The sequence below is a fragment of the Strix uralensis genome, chromosome 1 (assembly GCF_047716275.1).
Source record: "Strix uralensis isolate ZFMK-TIS-50842 chromosome 1, bStrUra1, whole genome shotgun sequence".
In the NCBI taxonomy this organism is placed as follows: Eukaryota; Metazoa; Chordata; class Aves; order Strigiformes; family Strigidae; genus Strix; species Strix uralensis.
Genome location: NC_133972.1, coordinates 23,370,058 through 23,394,148, shown reverse-complemented (window position 1 = coordinate 23,394,148; position 24,091 = coordinate 23,370,058). Strand labels below are relative to the sequence as shown.

The 24,091-nt window shown below is 43.3% G+C and overlaps 1 protein-coding gene across 7 annotated transcripts; it reads left to right on the top strand.

Moving 5' to 3' along the window:
* The first annotated feature begins 6,065 nt into the window (after window positions 1–6,065).
* On the top strand, window positions 6,066–23,049 carry CDV3 (CDV3 homolog). 7 transcript variants are annotated; one of them, XR_012627685.1, is made up of 7 exons: window positions 6,066–6,605; window positions 8,742–8,821; window positions 10,958–11,094; window positions 12,146–12,308; window positions 13,394–13,443; window positions 13,575–13,659; window positions 13,825–23,049. XR_012627685.1 is itself a non-coding variant. In XM_074859815.1 (6 exons), exons 1-6 carry the CDS (start codon window positions 6,381–6,383, stop codon window positions 13,580–13,582), a joined length of 663 nt encoding a protein of 220 aa, XP_074715916.1. In that variant the 5' UTR covers window positions 6,066–6,380; the 3' UTR covers window positions 13,583–23,049. The 7 variants fall into 7 exon arrangements, 5 of the variants coding, with proteins under 5 accessions (XP_074715916.1, XP_074715902.1, XP_074715931.1 ...); XR_012627684.1 differs by having other exon boundaries at window positions 13,394–13,659; XM_074859815.1 differs by having other exon boundaries at window positions 13,575–23,049.
* The last annotated feature ends 1,042 nt before the right edge of the window (window positions 23,050–24,091 follow it).

Sequence of the window (24,091 nt, the reverse complement as noted above, 5' to 3'; positions counted from 1 at the left end):
TACACATTCCCCTACAGATGGAACATCCTTCCTTGGTACAGTTACTTAACAAACAATTCCTCATTTAATCTCTGCAAAAAGGGCATTTGACATGTACCGCCTGCAAGATTTTGATCAAAACCATACTGGATTAAGAGATTACCCAACAACAACCAAAAAAGAAAGACAGATGATGGCAGATTCCCTTTTTTTTCTCACAGAACGTAGGCTACTCAGAGCAGCAATACCTTCTTACACATCACTGCAGAATTTACCAAGCTGAGACCCCATCAAGAATAGTGATGATGACAGAAAATATACACAAACAGTGGTACAAGAGGTGTGATGGGCACAGACGCGTGGGTTGTTGTTAACTGGTTGCTGTCCAGGAATAGTCACTTTTTGACATTAGTGACACATAACCTCCCTCTCATTCTTGATACATAGGAAAGCAGTTTATGATTTGAGAAGGAAGAGGGAATTTAGAAATGATTTGTGTATTTCTTCATGGCAGCCCCCTGATAGGTTTTCAGGTTTTCTTTCTGTCTCATGTGTGCTGTAATTATAGACAGCATCTTCTATCAATAATCTAATTAATCCTATAACATAAAAATATACAATCTGGCATCAGATCTCCATTATTTTCTAGTGATGCTTCAGGTATGAATAGACACTGCTGGCTATCCCACTGTGAAACTGTTCTTTATAAATGTCACTGAAGAGATACACCTGGTGAAACTATGAGTCTACAATCATACTGTGATGTGAAAGGAAGGATTTTTTAAAGTTTCTTATATGCCATTCCAAGTTCTTGTTCCAACCAAACTTGGATCGTACATTCAAATGATTGAGCATATTTCATAAAAATTAAATTAGATCTCTACTGAGATGTTTATTCATTGGAATGGAAATAGTTTCTTGTAAAATCATCAAGGTATTCCAGTATGGGGAAGTGGCTGGAAAAGGAGGAAGCATCTAAGCATAAATAATGAATTTGCAGCAGCTTTTCTCTCTATCCCTAGCAAAGACCAAAAGCCATCGAAAAGATTATTTTCATGAATAGTTCATCAGAAGTCAAATGTAGCTCATCTGGCCCTTCTAAAACAAAGTGCTTTCATATTAAGTGCTACAGCTTTTCTGAAGAAATCTCTTTTACACAAGATTGCTGCGAGCTACCTAGCTAGCTCCACAGTCCCTCCAGCGTGCCTTGCCAGCCTGAATGCTATCTAAGCATGTGAGATGGGAAATTGAGAACGTGAGAGCCTAAAGGCCTTCACAACAATTCGTCAGTGCTAAGGTTCATGAACTGGTTTATCTATATATTCATCCTCTAGTCTAGCCATTGATTTAAACACACGTGAACGTTTCCAACTGGTTTTCCTAAGAAAATGAAAACCAGAAAACAGATTTTATTATCTCCTACTGCAGTATCTATCACACCTACATTCCCATGAAGGGATCTGTGGCATTTGCTGTTATGAAGACTAAGGATGCAGTCAGAGGGTACAGATAATATGATCTAACAGCCAGCTGCTGCATGAAAGGACATTTCTACTCCCCCTCACTTGCTATGTACTCCCATCACCCTGTCTTGTGTTAGCACCAACACCTGCCTGGTGTCTCAGGAAACAATTCAGGAAGCTAAATCAGCAGGAAATTAGTCCTGCAAAATGCAGGGAAACTTTCCTGCCACTCAGCTCCCTGAATCAGGCCACTACGGGGTCAGACATGTACTAGTAGCTGCACAGGGATGGGCGGGGGAGAGAGACTAATCAGTGTGAAGCACGGCCGCCCGCCTTGGTGACAGCTAGTCGCTAGGTCGGATTAGCTGTACAATCAAACCAAATGCGTACTTTATCCTCCTCCACCACCAGGCAAAGCTGCTTCTGCACCACAGCTTGAACACACGCTGCTGCATCCTCAGGGGAAGCAGAGGGTGCCAGCCCTATGCTAGCCCATGCTTCATTTCAGGATTCACACTGAGTAGCAGCATGCCACACCAGCTAGGAACTGGTACTCTAGCTTCTCATTCTACTGTTACATTTTAGCATGAGCATTATTATACTGATTCTAAGGTTAAAAGATTATTTTTAAGGTGACTTCAAGCTGACATTTTGTAAATTTAATACTTCAGCAAAACATCATGCACTGCTGCCACCACTGCCTGCTTTCAGATGGCAATTACTGGTGGAGAGATGGGAATGATAACCCTTCTCCCTTCTGGCTGTAGAGGTCTGAAATTACGGCAAACTCTTAGCAACCCAAAGCCGACAGGGGGATTAAGCTTCTGAAGAGAACTGAGGTCCATGCGGTGGCAAGGACTCCACCAGAACCCTTTTGCAAGCTGCTCTACATCTAAGGGCAACTTCTCCGATTTCCTTAAGCAGGCGTCTGCTGAAGACTGATCAAATGAAGCGTTCTTCTGCTTGTGCTCTGCAAATGTCAAAGCAGTTTGCAGTGCTATCAACTTCATGTCGCAGAATGGAGATAATTATGTACGAAGAAGTAAGAAGACAAAATACCAGACGAGTGGAAATTTGTTCTTGGGTAATCTCTTAATCCAGTATTTTTTTCACCAAAATCTTGCAGGCGGTGCATGTCAAATGGCCTTTTTGCAGCAATTAAATGAGAAATTGTTTGTTAAGTAACTGTATCAGGAACTGTTTCTGATACACATGTGGGGGAATATGCAAGAAAAGACATGACACTTGTGTGCTGATTCCTGGTATTCACTGGTGGATCAGGCAGAGTGGATTTGGAGTGTATTTGATTTTATCAGTCATTAAAAACTAAGCAGCTTTGCTAGCTAATGTTTCAATTAAAGATCAAACTACCTACAGACACCTCTCATATATGTTGTATGCCATTATGTTGTCTAGTACATGCCATTTCTCAGTAGTCTTGCTTCAGCTTTCCTTTTTTCAGTTTCCCCACATGAATAGCGGCTCCTGCATCACTTCCCCTACACACAGCGGTGCTTCATTCCTCAACCTTTATAAAACGCACCAAGAAGCACAGGGAATAGCATCACGGCCAGACTCATCATAGCTACAGGACAGAGACAAGCCGTGACCGGGCACCACTGTACGCCACGACAGGCACACTGCAGCGTGCACTGCTAACGTGGGGGAGGAAAGAGACAAAGTCCGCGGAGTCCTCCAGGTAAATCTGTACCCGAGCAGAGGCACTCAGAGCACTTCGTCTTGCCAAAGGTTGGTCGCACAGGTCAGTGATACGCAGTGTGGTAGAAAGCTGTCTGCTGAGCGTGTGCTTTCGTCATGACAACGGGGCGTGCTGGGTATAGTCTTTGCATTACAAACGTTACTTCTGCCAGTCCATGCCTGCGAGCCACTCTTCAGCCAAACGTCCTCTGCGTAAGTATCGAGGATTGTTGAATTTGAGAGAGTAAAAGAAAAAAAAAAATAGAAATACTGACCTTTTGTTCTGCAGCTAACATTTTACATGGCAACAATCTTAACCATAAAAGCTACCGCAATGCATTTGCAGAGAACTACAAATACTGTGCATCAGCGCATTTTCACAATTTTACATAAAAATAAAACTAGAGGTGGGAGGCAAATCCAAGCATAACTGCATAACTAATGCTTTCTTTAAAGTGCCAGCTGAGACGTGTCTTTAAATCTGGATCTAAGGCTTCCGAGGCCTAAAACGTTGCTGCTATTTTCCATGGTTTCCACTGAGTCTGTTCCAGATTTAACAGCTGAAGTGTTTCTTGGTACTGTGCTCCTGACAGGTATTAAGTTTCTAATCCAGAGTTGGTCATTCCAGCCTTACAGCACTGGGTTTGCAAGGGACAAGTGATGCAAATGCTAAAAGCAGCAAAAAGGCATCAGGTTTGCATTCTTCAGCCTGATACGAGGGGCTATCCATAATAATGCAATGAAAATACTTTACCAGCTGCTGAAACTCAGAAAAAGTGTAGCTTAGAATCAGACACAGCACTGTACTTAGTGGCCATTATTAGCTTATCTCCCACAAAAGCTGAGGGATACAAATTGTCTGCTGAGTTGCATATTATTATCAGTGCTGAGCCTGCAAGTCATGGCATGGTGCCGTGCAGAGGGATGTCAGCTCCCTGGGCAGTAATGGAGCGCAAAGGCAAGGGAAGGCAGCGCCTCAACGGGGGAACGACACCCATGCATCCACACCGAGCTCTCCTGTGTCACATCTCCCACCCAACCTTCTGTCAACTGAAGGGGACAGCAGGAGAGGAGCCCAGGTGCACCAAGGGGGCACACAGAAGGAGACTTGGCTACCGAATTTGCTTTCTACTTCAGTAGTTATTCCTGCCATCGATCACGTGGTGTTCTCAGTGTTGCCAGATGAACTCTTATGCCTGCCATTTTTAGTTCTCAGGGCCTGCTCTGGGCGGGATAAAACCTGGAAGTGCACAGAACGTGAACGGTAGTAGAGAAATACAGGGAGAATGCAGCACAACAGACATAAATAGTGTTGTAACAAATTTCCCAAACACAGAACGCTTGACTACAGTGATTCAGTTACTCACAGCTACCAAACGCTTCACAGAGTATTTAACCTCTTTCGGCAATATGACAATGGCACCTCCCCTATTTTTTCAAATAGGCTGAGAATTATGGAGGGAAAACATTAACTATTTTTATGGACACAAATTGGAGACTGTCACTCTCCAAAGTTCAGGAAAACTTTTAATTTACATGCTAATACATACACACATATGTAATAATTTCAAGAGAAAGTATCAGAAAGCATGATACTAAATAAATCAAGAATACAAACATGCTTACTTTTATATAACACAAATTAATGCTTATTTGATGGGTAATTCTCATTTAGGCTCACACTTTAGCTGTAGGAATATCTATCTCCTTCTGATGGCTGACTAACAAAGTAAGTCATCAGAAACAGTATTTCATCTAATTATTTGACTCATGACAGCGTGTGTCCTGCCTCAGAAGTTCTGACAATGCATTTTGAAGCCACGGTGAACTTTTTAAACACCCATGTTTTTTTCCAAAGCTAAAGGTCACTACAGTACCCAAGGCTAGTGGCGACAATCTGCAGACACCCACAGTGAAGTTTGTTTCCCAGAAGGTATTTCCTGGGTTTCACTGTGAGTCAGGAAAGCAGCGAAGTTCACACCGACACATCCGGACATCCCAGACAGAGCGGTGTTTCAAGTCTTACTCACTTAACCGCACCATTTCTAAGACGAAAGCAAAATTACTTCCTTGCATCCTTTACAGCGACAGTGTCAGTGCACGGCCCTTCCCAGGGTGCGGGGAGGCCGGGCATTAGTCATCTCACCCACGCCAAGAGCGAACGCCACTTCACCTCAAGGGTGGGGAGCTGGGCACAGCCCGAGCCGCTGCTGGGCAGGCGGAGGAGCCCCCTACGCCGGTGGGACCGGCTGAGGGCAGGGGCCGCTCCAGCAGCCCTCCCTCTCCGCCTCCTCGGGAGCGGCTCTCGCAGCGCTCTGCGGGGACAGCCCCCTTGGGCTCCCGTCCCTGTCCCTCCCGCTCCGCGGCGGGCCCTGACAGGAAGGGCCTGCCCCCCCTCCACCCGACGCGGGAAGCAGCCAACGGTCTCCCGAGGAGCCCCGGCCGGTCACAGCGCACCCATGAGCCCTTCCCAGCCGGACCCCCGCGAGGGTCCCCTCATGGCCGCCAGCTCGGCCTCAGGGGAAGGCGGAAGCGGGGTAGGGCCGAGGCGCGCAGCGGCACGGCCGCCGGGCGCACGCGGCGGTCAGCGCCCGACACGCGCCGACGGAGCCCCGCGCCGCGCCGCCCCGCCCGGCCCGGCCCGGCCCGGCCCGGCCTCAGTGCGCACGCGCCGCCCCGCTCTAACCGACCCCCGCGCCGCTTCTCCCCGCCGCCCCGCCCGCCCCGGCCAATCCCCAGCCGCGCCAGCGCCTCCCCGCCCGTCACGCATTCTCACGTCGCGACGTCAGCGCCTTGCCCCTGGAGACTTCTGACTGGCCGGCAGGACCTCCTTTCCCGGCCGCTCATTGGCTGCGGCGCTGCTGCGCATGCGCAGCAGGGCTCAACCGCCGGAAGGCCCCGCCCCTTTCCCCTCAGCCCAGCCCCGCGGCGGGCCGCCTCTTCCCCCCCCTCCTCTCTTTCAGGCCGTGTCAAGCGGCGGCCACCAACGTGGAGCGCGGAAGCCTCCTCCCGCTGGGCGTCGGGCGGGCTCGCGCGGTCCCGGCCAGCCGCAGCCGTTAGGCGGCCGCGCTCGCTCCCCTCGGCGAGGGGCGGGAGGCAGCGGGAGGCCGCGCCGCCGCTGCGCGGGGCTCACCTGTTGGCGCGGGCCGCCGCTGCCCTCTCCTCTTTCCCCCCACACCCTCTCCCTTCCCGCCCCGCCGTTGGTAGCGGCCGCCGCCGCCGCCAGCCGGAGCCGGCGTCATGGCGGAGACCGAGGAGAGGAGCCTCGACGACTTCTTCGCCAAGCGGGACAAGAAGAAGCGGAAGGAGAAGAGCAGCCGAGGGGCCGCCGCCGCCTCTAGCGCCTCGAACGCCGCCTCGAACGCCGCGGGGGCGGCCGCGGCGGCCGGCGGAACCCGTCCGGCTGACGGCAGCGGTTCCGGGGCCGCCGCCTCCAACGCCGGCTCCGCCAAGACGGCGACCAAGGTGCGGCCGGGAGGAGGGGAGGGGGTGGGGAGCGGGGCCGCTCCGTCGGGGCGGCGGTGGGGGAAGGGTCACGGCTTCCTCCGCCGGCCCGGGCGGCGCCTTCCTGCCGGCAGGGGGCGCCGCCGCCGGCCCGGGGGAGCGGCGCGGCCCGGCCATGAGGGCGCCCTCGGCCTGGCGGGGCTCCCCGGCCGCCCCCCGGGGCCTGGCGGGGCTCCCCGGCCGCCCCCCGGGGCCTGGCGGGGCTCCCCGGGCGGCCCAGCCCCGGCGCGGGCGGCAGCGGGCTGGAGCCGTCGGGCAGGCGCTGCTGCGCCTGCTGCTGGGAGGGAAGCCCGGCGGGCGCCGGCCCCGGTGGACTCCGAGCCTCGAAACGTGTCTTGTATCCGCGTGGAGGAGGGGGGGTGTGGGGGGTGGGGAGCGGGGCCGGTTCCCGGTCTGCGGCTTCGGTTCTACCCAGCCCTGCCTGGTTTCTGGGTCTTGGCGCACGGTAGCGGCCGGAACTGGGGGTTTGCGTCAGGTGCCAGCCGTAGGCCACCTGGGTTTGTGGCGTGTGGCCTGTGGACCTTGGCAATAAGATCCCCCTGGCTCTGCAGACAGAGTACGCCGAGCGCTTTGCCTTTCTGCCAAGAAGGCGTTTGCTGCCAGTAATTTTTTTGTACCGTATTACAGTGAAACGATGAGAATGCAAGAGAAGCTTAAGTGTTCGTAGTTAGTGCCTTAAAGCGGGCCATGCTGTATATTTTTAAATGGATTTTAAGAAATACCTTGCTATTTTCTAATGTTGTTTAACTTGGGGAGCTTGGCACCTGCAGTAGCTTTCGAAGTAGACCAAGGTCAGTGATAATCTTTCGGCTGCTCTCATGCTCGTTTGCTTGTAAAATAATACCTGGTTTTGACTGAAGCTTGTACTTGGATTAGAAATAAAGATCATTAAATGTGAAAAGTACATTATTTTGGAAACTGATGTTTCCATGGAGATGGGGATATAAGAAGTCTAAAAGACTTTAGAGCTGTAGACTCATGCTCTTCCAAAAGATTGAATCTTCAGCAGACAGTGCAATAACGTGAGGTCACTTTCTACTTCTGGTGTTAATTTAAAGCAGGTCAAAGTTTTCCTGCTAGAGGTTGATAATGTAGAAGATCCTTAGACAGGGCTCTTAAAAGAAGCCGTATTCCCAGCTGTTCAGCAGAAAGGGAGCTATACCATTGGCAGACCTTGCTTGCAAGGTCTTAATATTTAAAGTAGTATAACTGCATTTCGTGTACAGTGTAGGAATGATGTGAACTGCAAATTAGGGGGTGTGTGTGTCTTAAACCTGTGACTAGGAAAATGGGAGGATTGCTTATCTCTTCTGGTCCATTTCTGGCCTACCTTAATGCCAGAATCTGCTGATGACACAGTAGGACAAAATTGACTGCACTTAGGTGGTTCCTTCTTTCCCCAAACACATAATCAAACTCCTGTTTTAAAACCTTAAAGTGGTGCTCTCCAGAGACTAGTATTCTGCTATTTTTGTGTGCTAAGATTGCTGTGGCTTTGAAGCTGACCTTTTGACTATTATAAAGACATTATTAAGAAAACAAGAAAGGCTGTAAATGTGGCTGTGAATGTGAGCAAGTCAAATGTACCAATATTAATCTTTGTCATAAATCCACTGCAAGCTATTCCAAATGTTTGGCTCATGTAATAGATGATGGAAAAGCTTTGTGCGCATTCAAGCTGTCATAAAAGCTTACTGTTAGTAAAAGGGAAAAGGGAGAGGTCTTGCCCTTGTATTTCCCTGGTCTTGACTGCACAGTCCTGTTCCCTGCTTTGTGTTGTCCCTTGACTTCCTGCTGGATTTTTATTGAGATTATGTGGTTTTCTTTCACTTGAATGACTCTTTTGCTGGGGTGTTTCTTAGCTGTTCTAGTGAATGAGTTACAGTCAGCTCACAAGTGCATCCTAGATGACGTACAGTAAGATAGGGGAGGAGGGAGTGGAATCCTTTCCCCTGTTGCCAGTGGCGCACACAGATGAGTTTCACATGCAACTGCACCTTCACCCTTAGTTTTCTTTGTATTATCTTAGTTACATTCTTCTTCTTTTCTACTTTCAGTGTGAAGGAGGTAACAACTTATATTTTTCTCCTCTTGCAGGAAGAGGATGATTGGAAGGAGTTTGAGCAAAAGGAAGAAATTGATTATAGCGGTCTTAGAGTTCAATCCATGCAAATAAGGTACTACTTCTTTTCTTTTTCTCTCCAGTATAATAATTACCTATGTCTAAAAAGTGTATTTTTTCTTCAGAGCTGCCTCCACGGAGTCCAGTTAAACAGAGGTTTGAGATGTTTCTGCTAGTATACAAGTTTGCTGCAGGGTTACTTAGGTTTGACTGTTCCCTGCTGATGTTCTCTTTATTTTCTAAATCTCCACTGATACTCTAGGTCTATCTGTTTTGGTTGGAACTAAGATTTTTATTACAAATGCTTAACATTCCCCTCCATAAAGATAGTGAAGGAGGAATTCTGCTGAGAGAGCAGTGCAGGATAGTAATTCCCACTGACTCATTTGACTGCTGTAAGGGTATCTGACTCAATCTATTTAGCATTTCAAGTTTGGGGAGTGAATTCCTGAAACATTGCATTTTTATTTAAACAAAATGAAAATGCAGTTGGTAAAACTGGTGTCCCATAACAAGGTCCCACAGGATTGCATTTATGAGTCTCATCCAAGATTCTTTGCTTGCTTTTTCATTAGATTATTCCTGTAGTCTGGTCCAAACTAAGTCTACTTAAATGTGTTCTGCTTAAGAAAAATGTTTCATCAAGTCAGAAAAAGGATTTTTGTGACCTCAGTCTTTGACAGAGAATGTCACATTATCCTCATTGTCCAGGTATCAATGATGTTCAGAATAATGCCATCTTAAAATCATCTTACCTGTAACCGGTGCAGTAGATGTTTTCTTCACTGTTTGAGCAGGTCTTACATATTGTTTGCTTTTTTTTTAGCACTCCCCTCCCCTTTGGGTTAACTAGTCCTTTTAGGCCATTTGCATGTATTTGGTCCACAAGCTCTCCGTGCCATTGAAGTGTCACAGCGGATAATCACATGTCTGAATGGACAAGTAACAAGTGGGCTGCTGCTTCACTGACTACTAGTACTGTTTGAAAAGCGAGTACTTTGGTTTTCCAGACAAAGGCCAGCATTCTGAATGCTTTTGATGCTGTGGCAGATTTTCAGGCATGTAGAAGCTTCTGCCATGGGATTTTGTAACCATTCAGTTAGTGGATCCAAGGGGAGAGTGGAGAAGTAAATGGAAGAAGGAGGTTATAAATTATCCAGCTCCAGAGATCAATTTTCTGAAAATAAGACACGGAGTATCTGGCAGGGGTGGGGTGTTATGTATACTTACTCTGTTCTAGCTAGTCTGTAGGCATCTGCTTTTGACTGTGGTTTAAAATAGAACAGTGATGTGTTTAGGCCCTCGGTCCAGCTTACTATGATTGTTACTGGTTGAATAGTGAAAGGCTGTTTAATTTTCAGAAATTATAGGTATTTTTAATTGTTCTCTGGTTATTACTTATATAGAAAGCTTATCCAATCATGATTAGTAAGATCTGGTGTATTATAAACTTATTCTGTATTCACACTTCCCTGCTGGTGTTCAGATCAGTGTCCTGGGTCTTTTAACAGCCTCACCCTCCATGTATGTCCCCTTATACCAGCTTTGTGTAGTAGCTTTGTCTAGCAAATTATTTGGAGCCTCTCACTATTTCTATGCAAAATGAAATAGTCTAAATAAAATAGTCAGGCTTTTTCATAGGATTTATCTTTTAAAAATGGCATATTTTTTGTTTCTGTATTTTTTGATTGCCTGCTTTCCAAAAAAATCTGAGTTGGTTTGTAGATTATATTTGTGTGGATAATATAAGAGTGTTTCTCAGGTGGTTGTGATTATAGGGAAAGGGAGCTCAGGACTTGCTTTCTGTCACTATTTCACAATTTCTTTCTCTTGACTAAAGCATTTTATGGAAGCTAGACTTGTACGCCTTTCCTGCTTTATGTTCTCATCAGTTCCAAATGCATGACTGTCTTGATAAGAAAAAAGTCTTTAAGCTCAAAATAAGAAATTGATTTATTTGATGACTTAGTACAGTTTGAATTTGTATTTTTTTTAAGAATTTTTTCCTTCTCAGTTGCCAAGTTACATAGAAGCATGCCAAAAATTGTTCTCTAATACAGTGATTACACAGGACTAATGTAGTCTGGATAAATCTAGTATTTTCAGTACAGTAGCTGTGAAGTCTTGTCTATGGCGATTGTGTAGTCTGTGGCAAGTCTTAAACCTGTGTTTGCTAAATGCTCTTTTATAGTGAAAAAGAAGATGATGAAGGTGAAAAAAGAGAAGAACCTGGTGACAACTGGGAGGAGACTGGTAGTGGTGTAGACAGATCATCTGGTCCTTGGAACAAGTCAGCTCCTGCACCAGCACCTGTCGTTGAACCAATTGGTAAATTTAACTCAGAGTTGTTGCTTTTTCCAATCAGAAGCATATCAGGTTGAATTAGACTGCTCAGAGCATAGACCAAAAGGAGCAGTTCTATTCAGGCACCTTCTCACATGCTGATTGGCTGGTTTGACATATTAGCAAATAAGGAAACTTTCCTGAGAAGGGGTCTAAGGAACTGGATTGATAGTGCTGTCAAATACTTTAAACACAAATGGAGGGGTTTTTACTTCTGACATCAGAAGGGGAGGCGGGGGGAGCATTCCATCTTTGAAGGAGATCCCTCTACTTTGCAATTTGCAAAATACGTGCTGGAAGCATTTCTGTTGATCAAAAAATAGTGCTTTGACAATTAAGTGGATGTTCAGCCAATATCTGGTGTCTAATACGGCGGTCCTTGAGTAGAGTTCCATGGTGAGTAGTACACTTTTCAGATCAGTTCTAGGGTACAGAGAACAAGACATTGCAAAATTGATTAACTGGAATGGGACTTTAGTTTTGATTAAGGACAATTTATTAGCATCAGCGGAGATGAACTACTTAGTCATGATCTGGGTTCAGACTGTTCTCTTCCATTGAGAAATTCACTGGAAAGTGACCTGCTGTGTTTTTTCTTGTTTGTACAGGCAATGAGGTAAAGTTAATTAAATCACTGTTATTCCATTGTAGATTGTTACCTTAAATACAAACTATTTGGATAGTCTCTTCTGCATCTGGAGAGGTGCTTTAAAAAAGATTTGGCAGCCATATGTGTTTAAATCTCTAGTTTGAAATGTAAGCTGCTAATAAATGGCAAATAGGAAACATGAAGTCCTCATCAGTGGTTTAGGTTCCCTGAACTTTGTGAGGCAATACACTGGAGCCACATCTTAATTTGACTCCTAAGTATAGGTTAAATTGGGTGACATCTGATTTTCTGCTTTGTCTAAAATACTTCCGGAGGTTTAAAAGGTGCAAAAACGTACTTGCAAGATTCTTTTATTTGTGAGTTTGGTTTTTTTCAGATATGAATGCAAACTTACTCTATTATTCTAAATCTTGTTCTTGTAACTAGTTACAGAAACCCCAGAACCAGTCCAGACTGGTGGTGTGTACAGGCCGCCTGGCGCCAGGGAGGGCGGCAGGCCACGAAGAGCACAGCAAGGACCACCAGAGATCTATAGCGATACGCAGTTTCCATCACTGCAGTCCACTGCCAAGCTTGTAGACAGTCGAAAGTAAGTACATTCCATTAATTTCCTAAGAGATGTATTTTTAACTGCCTTCTCTAAGTTCTTATTTTCTTTTAGGGCTTAACCCTGTATTTTTCCACAGAGGAAAGAAATAACTTAAGAAATTATTCTGTTTGGCAAAGAGATAGGGGAGAGGTCTTAACTGTATTTTGCAACTCCAGGAAGGGCTTCCCGTGAAATAACTTTCATGGGACATAGCCCAACAAGACTGCCAGTAACCTTATCTTTGACTTGCTGAAGGATTTCCCTGAAGCAGAATATTTCTGCTCTTGACAGCATCTGGTTCCCTGAGCTACTAGCTGTGGTGAGGCTCTGTGTTACTACTGTCAGTAGGCATGAGTAGGATGTCTTGAGCACACTGCCTTCTCATTAGAGATGTGAAGGTAACTTAAATGGAGGAATGGGGTTTAATACAAATCAGTAAACTTGCTGTCTGAGCTGTGGTTTACAGTGATGAGCCCCCCCCAGTTTTGCTGAAGTGTTTTGTATTTTGTTGTGCTGAAGACTTGAGTCTCACCTTGCTTTTGAGTCCTGAACTTTCTGTTACCTCGTTCCCTACAGAAGAGATAGCTGGGCCAATACCTCATTCACTTGGGGTTTTGGGTTTTTTTTTTTGTTCTGCTTGCTGTGTTAGTGACTCATACAGCCTAGCAGAAGCTTTGTTTCTTCTTGGGGTTTTTTTGTGTGACTTTACTTGGCAAATGAGACATGCTGTCATTGATGCTTTAGGGTTTGAACAGTGCAAATTGAGCAAAGATGAAATTCTGAGTGAGCATTCTAGAAATAGACTTCTGCTTTCTAAAACCTGTTTTTCATAAATGCACTTAAAACTTTTGAGAATGTTAATATTGAAATTAGACTAATCTGAATTGTACTGGGTAACAAGCTTGATTCTGGAGATAAGGTTTTACAAGACTTGCTCGGGAATGTTTGGCTGTTCTGTTAAAACTCTAGACCTTTGTGTTCTGTGTTCATAATGTTTTTGTTGGGATGGGGTGGAAGTCAACTAGAAATTCACAATTCAGAAGTTAGTGACAAGATATTTACTGATTACATTTATTTTCCCTTAGGGATAAAGAAATGGAGAAGAGCTTTGAAGTAGTAAAACACAAAACTAGAGGTAGGGATGAGGTCTCAAAAAACCAGGCACTTAAACTTCAGCTAGACAACCAGTATGCTGTGCTTGGGGATCAGTAGACCTGCAGACACATTACAATTAAGGAATGCTTTTTTGGTAACCCTTCTACTAAGGTAACTAAACTACAGCTAACGGCTATGATGAACATGCCACCTTATTTCTGCTGGATCTACTGCAGCAAGCGCAGACTACTTTGACGTAAGTGATTGGTTCTCCTGCATTATGGAAGCATAATATGTTACAACTTCTCCATTGGATATGGGGCAAATTAATGTAATGATTGAACAAGAGTCATCAGTGTTCTTTAATTGCTCAGAAAGATACCTACAGCCAGTGGTCATTTCAAAATCTTTTTATGTTCAGATACTGAGCCTTCGTAAAGGTTGACTACCTCAGACTTGCTGCACTCATTGTGGACACCATGTGGATCACAACTTCTGGAAGAGAAGGTTACAGCTGTTTTAGTGGCCATCTGAAACTTGAAACCAGCTCTACTGGATTCCTGTCAGAAATCCTGCAGAAGTCAGCCATTTGGTTCCAATTTGCTATAACAAAGATTTAAGTGACCTTAATGACAAACCTATTCTGTTCCCCTTCTGAGGAATCCTGTCATGTGTAGCCATAGCCTACTAGAGACTTCTGGAGCGTACCACACCACTCTCACTATCTGAGTAGAACAGAGCTGTAGTTTGTTTACCTTTTTAGATAGCTGTACTGAAGAAACTACAAAACACATTAAAACTCACAGTATCAGATTTGAGGATCGATGGGTTTGAATGGTCTGTTTGCATTAGCCATTTTCAGTTGTCTGTTTAAGCATTTTTTTCTGTTCTCCACAAAAAAATGCCTGCCTTGTTTCTGGTATCAAATTGCAGTATATTTAAATAACAATGAGATGTTGTAGTGAAATAGGGTTTATTTTGTTCTTTTGTCATGAGGTTTGTCTTTCTTGCCCTAAAGCACTAAGACTTGAGTTTTGATTTGACACAGAGGTATCCAGACTCTTGACTACAGTCTTCAGAATTTGTCTTTTAAAAATGAGATATGTGGCAGTAGTGATACTAGATAAAAATTTCTCCTCTGTTAAAAATAGTTATTTGTTCGTTGAAGGGGAATGGTTACTTGATAACCAAAATAGCTTAGTATGCAGAGGGATAACTAAAGCTGGTAAGCCTTATTGTTTGGCTACTTCTGTAAAGCATGCAGGCTTTTTGGGGCAGAAATCCTCTAACTAAAACTCATTAAATGGTGTTTATTCAAAGTCAGGAGGTTTAGTAATAATTGAAGGCAGTGACTTCTTTAAGTTATTGTCATCTCTGACTTAATTTAGTGGAAGTAGGCAAAATGGCACTGATACACTAAGAATATAGGACATTGCCCATAACTGATTCGATGAAAGAAACCTGTCAAGTACCAAAAGTGTCCTGCTGTAACTGTTTTTCTCTTCTCTGAATTCTTACACCAGAAGCAAAATGAAGTACAATAGTGGCGTGCTCCAGTGTTGAGGTTTCTCAGAGTAAATGCCAAAAAATAGACCCAATATCTGTAAGAGTTGCCAATGGCAAGAAAACCAAGGGAACAAAACAAAACTTGCTTACGTGTGTGGGAGTACTGTGTATGTGCAGAAGATGAGGATAGTGCAGGAATCGCCTAGCTGGGTTCCCTTTGACTAACTGCTGACTCGCTTTAAATCTACTTCTCTGAGGCCGATAGGAATTTTGCTGTTGACGTCAGTGGGGCTGGGGTTTCACCTGGTTCTTCTGTGCACAGACTAAAACTGGCCTTGTCCTTGCAGAGTTAACTGTCTCTAAAACTTCTGCTAGAAGCTGCTATTAAGAGGGCTCAAGAGACTATTCTTTAAGTTGGAGACTTCATTTGGAAACGAAACCCCACTGAAAGACTGATACCAGTAGCTTGGACTCTGAGCCATGTATCTTCCTTGAAAATAGATTGTTGCCAGCAAAACTGTTGATTTGTCACTAAAGATTTCTGTGGAATTCATGGTAAATGGACATGTCACTGGATGTGGTAGAAATGTGAAATCTTAAAACACTTTTTCTGCTGCTCTAAAGCAATTGAGATCACCAATGCACATGAATTAGATTTTAGTCTACTACTGTATGAAGGGTAGATGAGACTGTCCATTTTACCATCTTTATTTGAGGTTTTGGGCATGAATTCTGGCAGTTCAAGAAAACCCTGTAACAGTTTCAAATCAAATAAAATGGAAATATACATGGATTCTGGAGTCTAATGAATCTTTACCTTTAGTTCTAGCTTATGACCGTACGACAGCTGAGGAAACACAGAGCATTTGGATCTCTCAAGGGACAGGCCATGCAGCGGGTAGTCAGCCTTGTGGTCAGGTGGGCTCTGCTTAAGAGCTTCTAGCAGTGCATATTAGTATGACTTTTATTTATACGTAGAAGTTTAGTTTGCTACCTGTCAGAGTGTCTTCTGACTCCCACCATATAGGACTGGTTTGAGATTGTGAACTGAGTATGAATGAAGCTTTGATTTGCTTTTCATTTGAAAGTAGCTCTGCTAAATTAAAGAATGAAAAAAATAAAACAAACCACCCCAACCTCTGGATGGTTGCTGTCACCGGTGTCCATCAGCTACTGATAACTAGGGGTGTTATTTTAGGGGCTTTTCTTAAACGTATCATTCCAGGTTCTTTCTGGAGGCATAAAGGAAAAAAATCAGAAATGCAGCAAATTTCCTTAGTGCGGAATGTTCAACTATTTTAAAGTGTTTCTTGTGTTAAATATCGCTGCCAGCAACTATCAAAATGCCAGTTGTCAGTATCTTCCTTGTAACAATTAATTGTTCTGCATGCCTGAAATTTTGCAAGTCAGTCCTCTGTGGAAGCTCAGTATGCTTTTGAGACTCTGAAGTCCAACTTTATCTGGTTTGTTGTTGCATATATTCGGGGCATGCTAAGAATGTCCATTTCATTCCTTCAGAATGCTCGTTAAAGGCTCATTCCATAAATGAAGGATTGTCAGTTGTAGAAATGAGATCCTTGATACCAGTCAGTAAAATGAAGTCGTGTGCCAGTTCAGGATCTTCCTAACCTGTAACATGCTTTTACGGTGGGTTAGTTATTAATTTCCAATTTAAAGGTTCTGGTTTACTTTCTCTGGTTTAAAATAAAAATGAAATAAACACAGCCACAAAGTTACCGACTTGCTAGTAGAACATTTAAATATCCAGTACTTACTGGGAAAGGAACAATCTGGATTTGTGGTTTTTGGTGATAGTCTGTATCTAAGGAATGTTAAAATGCCAAAAACTAGATAATTTTAATAAAGTTGACTTCCCAAATACCCGCTGTAGGAATCTGGCATCTGTATTTACTTGAGCTGATGATAAATGTAGGAGAGGATCAGTTTTCCAACACCTCTCACCCACTCCCCACCCCTGGTTTAGCTGTGCCATGTTTAATCTTACTCATGAAGAGGAACTGACAACTAAAAGTGACCATCTCCTGCTCCTTCAGTTTTGTCTTTGTAGCTAGCTTTACCAGTCATGTCCAAAGTAACTCTCTTACAAAATCTACGGATAGATGACTTTTAATGGTACGAACTATGTTGGAGACCTGACACCACAGGGACTAGCGGGTTTGGTATTTGCATCTGTTGGCTCTTGGAAACTCCTTCACTGCAATATGCCTGTGACACCTGTGCTGTTTAGGTCAAGTAAACACAATATAAATTTGATAGGGCTGCACATCTTGAAGTTTGCTTATCTGAGCTTTTGCAATAGTTGTATCTTTTTGTCTTTCTAATTTGAGCCTGGTTGAGCAGTTTTAAACTTGCTTGTGGTTTTCTGTCAAACACCATAATTAAAATGGAGCATATCATTCTTTTTTTAGAGTAACAGGGCTTCATGTGCTTAAAAGGTGCTTATTTACAAGGTAGTAATATTCTTTCCAATACTGACATGGTCAGAGAAAGGAATACCTCATATTTTACATAACCACTTTGTATCAGAGGACCAAGAAACTAAATTTTACCTGAAACACCTCGAGTAATTAAAAATATCTATGAATAGCTATAATCCAGGTTTTGTTGTCTGACTGTAACTTAGTTCCCAGATTGTCCCTCTGTTTTCAGCTTTTAATTTCACAAATTGGTTTTATGGTAAACAGGGGCTTTATTTGGGAATATAAGAAAATGAGTATATATAAATATAAGAACATGAGTATTTAAATTCCAGATATATAAATTAGTTACATACAAAAGAGGAGGAAATTGACACATTTGCCAATAAATTCTTCAGAAAAACTTAAAAATTCAGCTTATCTGTATTGAGGTTAATATGAGAACCTGCAAGCTCCAGCAGATGGAAGAAGAAATGACAGCAGAAAACAGAACTGAGGAGTCTAATACTGATTTGGATAAGTCATAACTATCATGTATATCGAGTTTGGCTTCCGAAGCACCAAATGTATTTCCACCATGTTCTATTTGAAGTGAAATAGAAGAGGAAGGAAGGTACCCTTTTTTTTAATTAGAGGGAGTGGAAATTATGCAAATACAACACAGGAGGTATAAGAAGAGAGGGATTAGGAAGGCTGTTTTCTAAATGGTACTGTTAAATGCATAGCCTGAGGTAGGGAGTAGAGTGTAAGTGGTTGGATAGGAGGGGAAGTGCTGCGTGGGTAAGCACTCTGCAGTGGCAGATCCATCTGACTTTAAATCAGCAAAAGTGTTTGAAGTTCAGTACTTGGGGAAGGCATCCCATTTTATTTTTTCCCTTCAAAGAGAAGAATCAGGAAAACCTATTGACAGAGAGGGGAATTTTGCATTGGTACAAAGCTAACCAGTTGCCTAAAGAGAGAACTGAGTACAAATTCTGAGATAGTTCAGCAATCTTACTAGGAAATAGCTTGTTTCATATTTAAGAAAACTCATTTTCACTTAAGCGATAAAAAGCTGAGACACTGATTCAAATCGCTATGAAGACCTTTCCCTTTTTTGTGAAGCATCTTCTAATGGTATGTATATTGTGGGTTTATGTTCAGTTGCTTAGAATATATGTTGATATAGCAAGGTTAATGAAGTTCAACGGGCTGCTTAGCCAGAATACAAATATTAAAAATGTATCACAGTATTGATGAATTGTCAGAAAAAACAGGGCATCTGGAATACTGGAGTGGAAAGTATCATCTGAAACAACTGCGTGTACTGGAAAGAAGCAAGCCCACTTTGTAGCAAGAGCATAGGATCAAGAGAGTGGGGTTTGGCTTTGGTTTTCCACTGAGCTGTTGTGTTAACTTTAAGTAATTTAGTTTCACTTTGCCCCAGTTCCCCCAGCTGTACCAAAAAAACCCCAACCACCTACCTCACAGGGGTGTTGTGAGGCCAAAACTGTTCTTTGTCAAGGGCTGGGGCTGATGGAAGGTGTGACAGAGGACTAAAAATCTTTATTAAAAGATCTTTATATTAGCTTTCATTACAGTATTTTAATAGTACTTTGGGAAAGGCTTATTTCTACAGAATGTAATAAACATTCTATTTAAGACTTAGTATGTATGGGTAAGGAAAAAGTTCAGGCTGAGCCCTCTAACTGGTATTTCCTCTCTAATTTTATGTGCAACCCAAATGGTATATTTATGAGCCTTTACAGGGAATACATTAAAATCAATATTGCTCTATTTTGTAAACCCCATGACTGAAATAAAATCCTGCTCACAGTTGATAGCCATCTCTTATAATGTGGCTGTTTTAAAGTTTGTTCAAATTATGTGAACTAGAAATGTTCACCCCTGAAAATTTGTGTCAGGATACTGAAGTGGTATTTTGTAGTAGGAATGTAGTTTTCTTCCCCTCTCCACACGTAAACACACATTTGTCCTACTCTTTATCCTTTCTCATATTTAAGTTGAAGTAGCATGCAGAGTAATCTTAACTTCAAAACTTTTAAAATCTGGTATTAAGGCAGGCTGTAGAGGAAAAAAATGAAGGGAATAAAGCAAAGGCAAGTAGTTGCCCATGGAGAGGTTTCTGTGAAACAGATAAAGGAAAGAAACAATCAAGACAGAACTGAGAGGTGTAAGCAGAGGGATAGCAGAGGAAGGAATACAGATACGGAAGAGGTGATTACCTTATTTACTATTATCTCCTGCTTTATCAGTTAACTGCAGCTGAAGGAACATGAAGAAATAATTTTTATGAGTATGCCCTTGTCTGCTGTTGCTGGTGATTTCAAGGTTCATTGCTCAGCTTTTACAGTGGGCCTCCAAATAGAAGCAGAGAACATGATGGTGGTGTGCACGCGGACAAATTAGACCTCTGGTGGGTACTGGACAGAGATGAGGACCAGCAGCTATGTTCTCTTACTGATACTTTTATCATTGCAGCACCTCTAAGACAGTTGCTAATGTGCATCAGCTGTGACAATTGTGACAGAAATTATTACTGTTAAATTTCAACAAACTACTGCAGTAACTTCAGAGGAAATGTTTAACTAGCTGCATAATAAGCATTAAAGAATAACATGGGGCTTTTTGGAATACTTACAGTGATGATGATGACAAGTGATATTGAGGTCAACAGACTGGTAGGTGGCTTAAAATGACTTTGAGGTATATATCCTGTTACATGGTGGGGAGGAGAATTACTTTTAAGATGTCTATCTATTCTTTTCCCCTCTTAACAAATAAACTACCTTGGTCTTACGGTCGTTCCAGCTACGAAGAGCTGCTTCTACCATTCTCTTACCACTTTCTGCCCTGTATTTTTCTAATATGTCACTTTTTTTAAGGTGCTGATGAAACAGCAAATACTAATTGAGGACCTCTAAGAGAAATAAATGCTGTAATATTTTTCCATATTGTTCTGTCTTTAATACAGCCTAACATCTTATTCGCTTTCTTGACTGCAACTACACATTGAGCAGATGTCTTCATCAAGCTGTCCATGGTGATGCCTAGATCGTCCCCTTGAAAGATCACAACTAATTCAGAATCCACCAGAGCATGTATGAGTGGTTTAAAGCCTTTCCAGTATTCATTGCCTTGGGTTTATTTTCTGTTGACGTTCACTTGCCACTGAATTGCCAAGTTTACAGAGTTAGCTTACCCTGGCAATCACCATCTTCCCCAGTGCTGACAAACCTGGTAACTTCCCATGGGCACTGGCTTTTGCCATCCGGTGTACTGAAGTCTTCAGTTTCATGTATATAATTCACTCTTCTTACCAGTGATTAGCATGGCATGCTCTTACTAACTTTTACTCAATCTGAGCTCTTCTGTTCTGTTTCTTGTCTCCTATCTTCTGTATTGGATCTTCTTTCTAGCTCAGTTACAGCATTGAAGTCATCGAGTTACAGCTGTCTGCTTTATTTCAAATAATTTGCCTACAGAAAAGCATTAGTTACAATGTTGTCATAAGCTTCCTTTTTTTTTAATTAACTTATTCCACAGAATGTATAACCATAACAAAATGATTCAAACCATAAAAACAGGCCAATACAAGAGAACAAATGCATTGAGAAACAGGTAAAACAAACATGAATCTGATCTCCCAGAGCTTAACTTCACTGCTTTCAGTGGAGTTATTTCTGTCACTTGAGATCAGTTTCATTAAAACTTGATTTGAGGTCTTCTCACCAGAAGTCTAGAAACAGCCAGAATCAAGCACAAGCGAACAAGCCCCATAGCAAATTTGTTTTAAGTTTCTGGGTTACTTTGTTTGTGGCAGAGATGAAGCAGCTGTATTACTTGGTCTCTGACTGGCAACCAAATGGGCTCAGCCATGCTTAGTCTAACTGGATGTTGAAATTACAGTATTTGAGATGAAGATGAGTGCAGCAACACTGGGGGGCAGGCTTAGTCTTTGTGGTTTGTTTCATCTCTTCACATTCTCATCTTGTATTTTAAAGATCGTACATGTGTAAATGAGGTTAAGTCTTAAGTGTTGACTGCATTTACCAGTAATGCTGTGTTTATAAATACAGAGGAGATGTTGTAAGGGAAGACTCAAGCCTGTTAAGATGTATAGCTTACCACTTAAGAGCTGCATTGTCTCAATATCAGAATACTGTTATCATAGAGAACAGCTGCTTTCCAGTAATAAGGATATGCAGTTGAGAAGAATGTACCTTGGATTTTACAATTTATTTGAATGCACCTGTTAGGTGTTCTATTACAGCACTTACTAGTATTCTGTCAAAAACAATTGTGCCTGCTGCGGGTTTATAGAGTTGGCAAATGGGAGCTGAGGTTTTTTGTTATTTTTGAGGGGGCAGGGGGGAATAGAGCAGATGCAGCAATAGCTGAAAGTTGTTAGAATGTTGTACTTCATACCCTTTCCCACACATCTAAAAGACTCATCTCTGCTGCTACACTTGCCAAAGCCCTGTCTTGCCACTGCAAATCCTTACTGTGTTATTTATTAACCACCCCTTAACCTTCAGGACTGACTAGTTTTCTGACTGAGCACTGTGTCTCTAATCTGGGAATTAGGTAAAAGGCAAACTGGCTTTGTAAACTGGCATGACAGTGTTTTCTGGATAATTGGCTCTGCTAATTGCTTTTTCTGCAACTGAAAGCCCAGCAAAAATGTCTTGATTTGACCTTTCTTCACCCTAGAGTATTCCCTCCTTTTTTCACCTACATTATTACCATGCCAAGGATTTCTAGCCAGGTGCCTGAACTACTTGCCACTTACTTAGCAGCTTTATAAGCAAGAACTCTGGAGTCTTGATCAGGTGTATTTCTTCAGTCAGGGCTCTAGCATTGCAAACACGGCTCTAGCTGTTGCAAAATTGCTTAGCAAGTAAATGTGATCTCCTCCGGAGAATTTAAACCTGGACCCTCAAAGGCTACACGGGAGCCTAATTCCCTCAGAATACAGCAAAATGAAGGCAGTAGTGCTGGTCACAGTATAACAGTTCAGCTACAAAAAGGAGTAGGGTTGCATGACTGGTAACGTGCTAGCTCAGACAAAACTGTCTTACGTGGACAGCATGGTCTAGCCTAAAGCATTCTTATTTTTTTAATGAAGAGATGACTGAGTGAAGAATAGTAAGAGGACATCCCTGTAAGTGAAAAAAATATGAAACTGAATTTGCTTTCCACAGTGTACCAGAATGTCTCACCACCAGACTTAACCTGAAGAAATGAAGATAAAGCCATTTGAGTGCTTGTTGTAGTGCAAAAGAACGAATGATACTGTCTGGCTGGGAAAAGGGTTGGCTGGGAGCCCACTGAGCACAGCAGAAACTTTCAGCAAAGTCAAGTATAATATGATCTATTCCTGAGAATCCCTGTGTGGCCCCCACAGTTGACACAGGAACCTAATGGTGCCTGTATATTTATATAATTATATGTTTATAGTCATAATTTAAGTTCAAAACCTGAACTATATATATATATTTTTTTGTCAGTAGATTTTTTTACCCTGGTTTACCTATCATGGCTTCTGCATATGACAACTTCTAACTGTGCAGTGCACACACCTGTTGTTGTCCTTTTGTCCCATGTTAGAGTAATGGTATCAAACTCTGTAAAGCACTTTTGTGATGTTTCCTGTGAAGAAAGCTGAAGAAAATAAATTTATCTTAACAGCACCAACTGAATTTATACCTCCAAGTTTGTCTTGCTGTTGTTGTGTTCACCTCTCTCTTCAGTGACCCTGAGCAGTCAGTCACAGCAGTTGCTGTGACAGGCAGCAGCATGCTGGTTGTCCGGGCACTGTTCTAGGCTCTGGCTGTTCCCCCCAGTGCTCTCAGTGTCTGTTCTTCACCATGGAGGCTCAGGGGCTGCCTTCCCCCAGCTTACAGCCCATCTCCACTGGGGCCCTGCGGCCTGCCCGGGGCACGTACGCCTGCGTGAGCAGAGCAGAGGGCCCAGGAACAGGTAACGCTCAGCTCCCACGTTATTGGTTGCGCTGGGGGTTGGTATGGGTCTGGTTTTAGCTGCTCCCCACTTCTGCCCTGCCCTGCCCCCAGATTTCACAGCAGCTGCAGGAGCTGTGTGGCTCCAAGACTTCTTTAAAGCTTAGCTAAGTGGGTCAGGGGAGTGGTTTCTTATCTGTAAAGTGAGAAATAGCTTTGGCTGAGGACAGGGAAGAAGGAAAAAAAATACAATAGTCACAGGACCCTTAGGTCTCACCTACTACTATCTACACCTCTTTAAAATGCCTGCAATGCAAAGCAGCGTTGTGGAAGTAGAACAGAAACTTGCCAGTGAAACACAAAGTGATGTGGCATTAGCAGCATTATTTTCAGTATGTGGACTTGGAGAAAGTTGGAGATGTTTGACATCCAACAAATAGCAAAAAGCATTAAGCTGTTAAGATCAAGAAAAGCAAAGCAGGTACTGAGACACAGCCTGAGCCCCCAATGATAGGGGCACAGATCTCACTTTTTAGAATCAAATCCCTCAGGTTCATTGGCATCTTTCAATCCTTCCTGACAACCCCAGGTCATCCCAACAGCGTGTTGCCGAGCTCACTGACAGAACAGCCACTGCACTCCAGGGGAAGAGCCTTGGGGGTGAAGGCAAGCTGCCTTCCTCCTCCCTCTCTCACCTGGGGACTCCCACAGCTCAGGGCCTCTCCCCCTTCTGCCAGCAGCAAGGGGTTTGTGCTCCCCAGCCTAGAGCAAGAGCCTCCAGCTG

Excerpts from the sequence above, each read along its gene's own strand:
- CDV3 (XM_074859801.1), top strand. The coding sequence starts at position 6,381 with ATGGCGGAGACCGAGGAGAGGAGCCTCGACGACTTCTTCGCCAAGCGG. Across the intron at positions 8,822-10,957 it reads GTTCAATCCATGCAAATAAG|TGAAAAAGAAGATGATGAAG; the intron begins GTACTACTTCTT and ends GCTCTTTTATAG. Across the intron at positions 12,309-13,393 it reads AAGCTTGTAGACAGTCGAAA|GGATAAAGAAATGGAGAAGA; the intron begins GTAAGTACATTC and ends ATTTTCCCTTAG.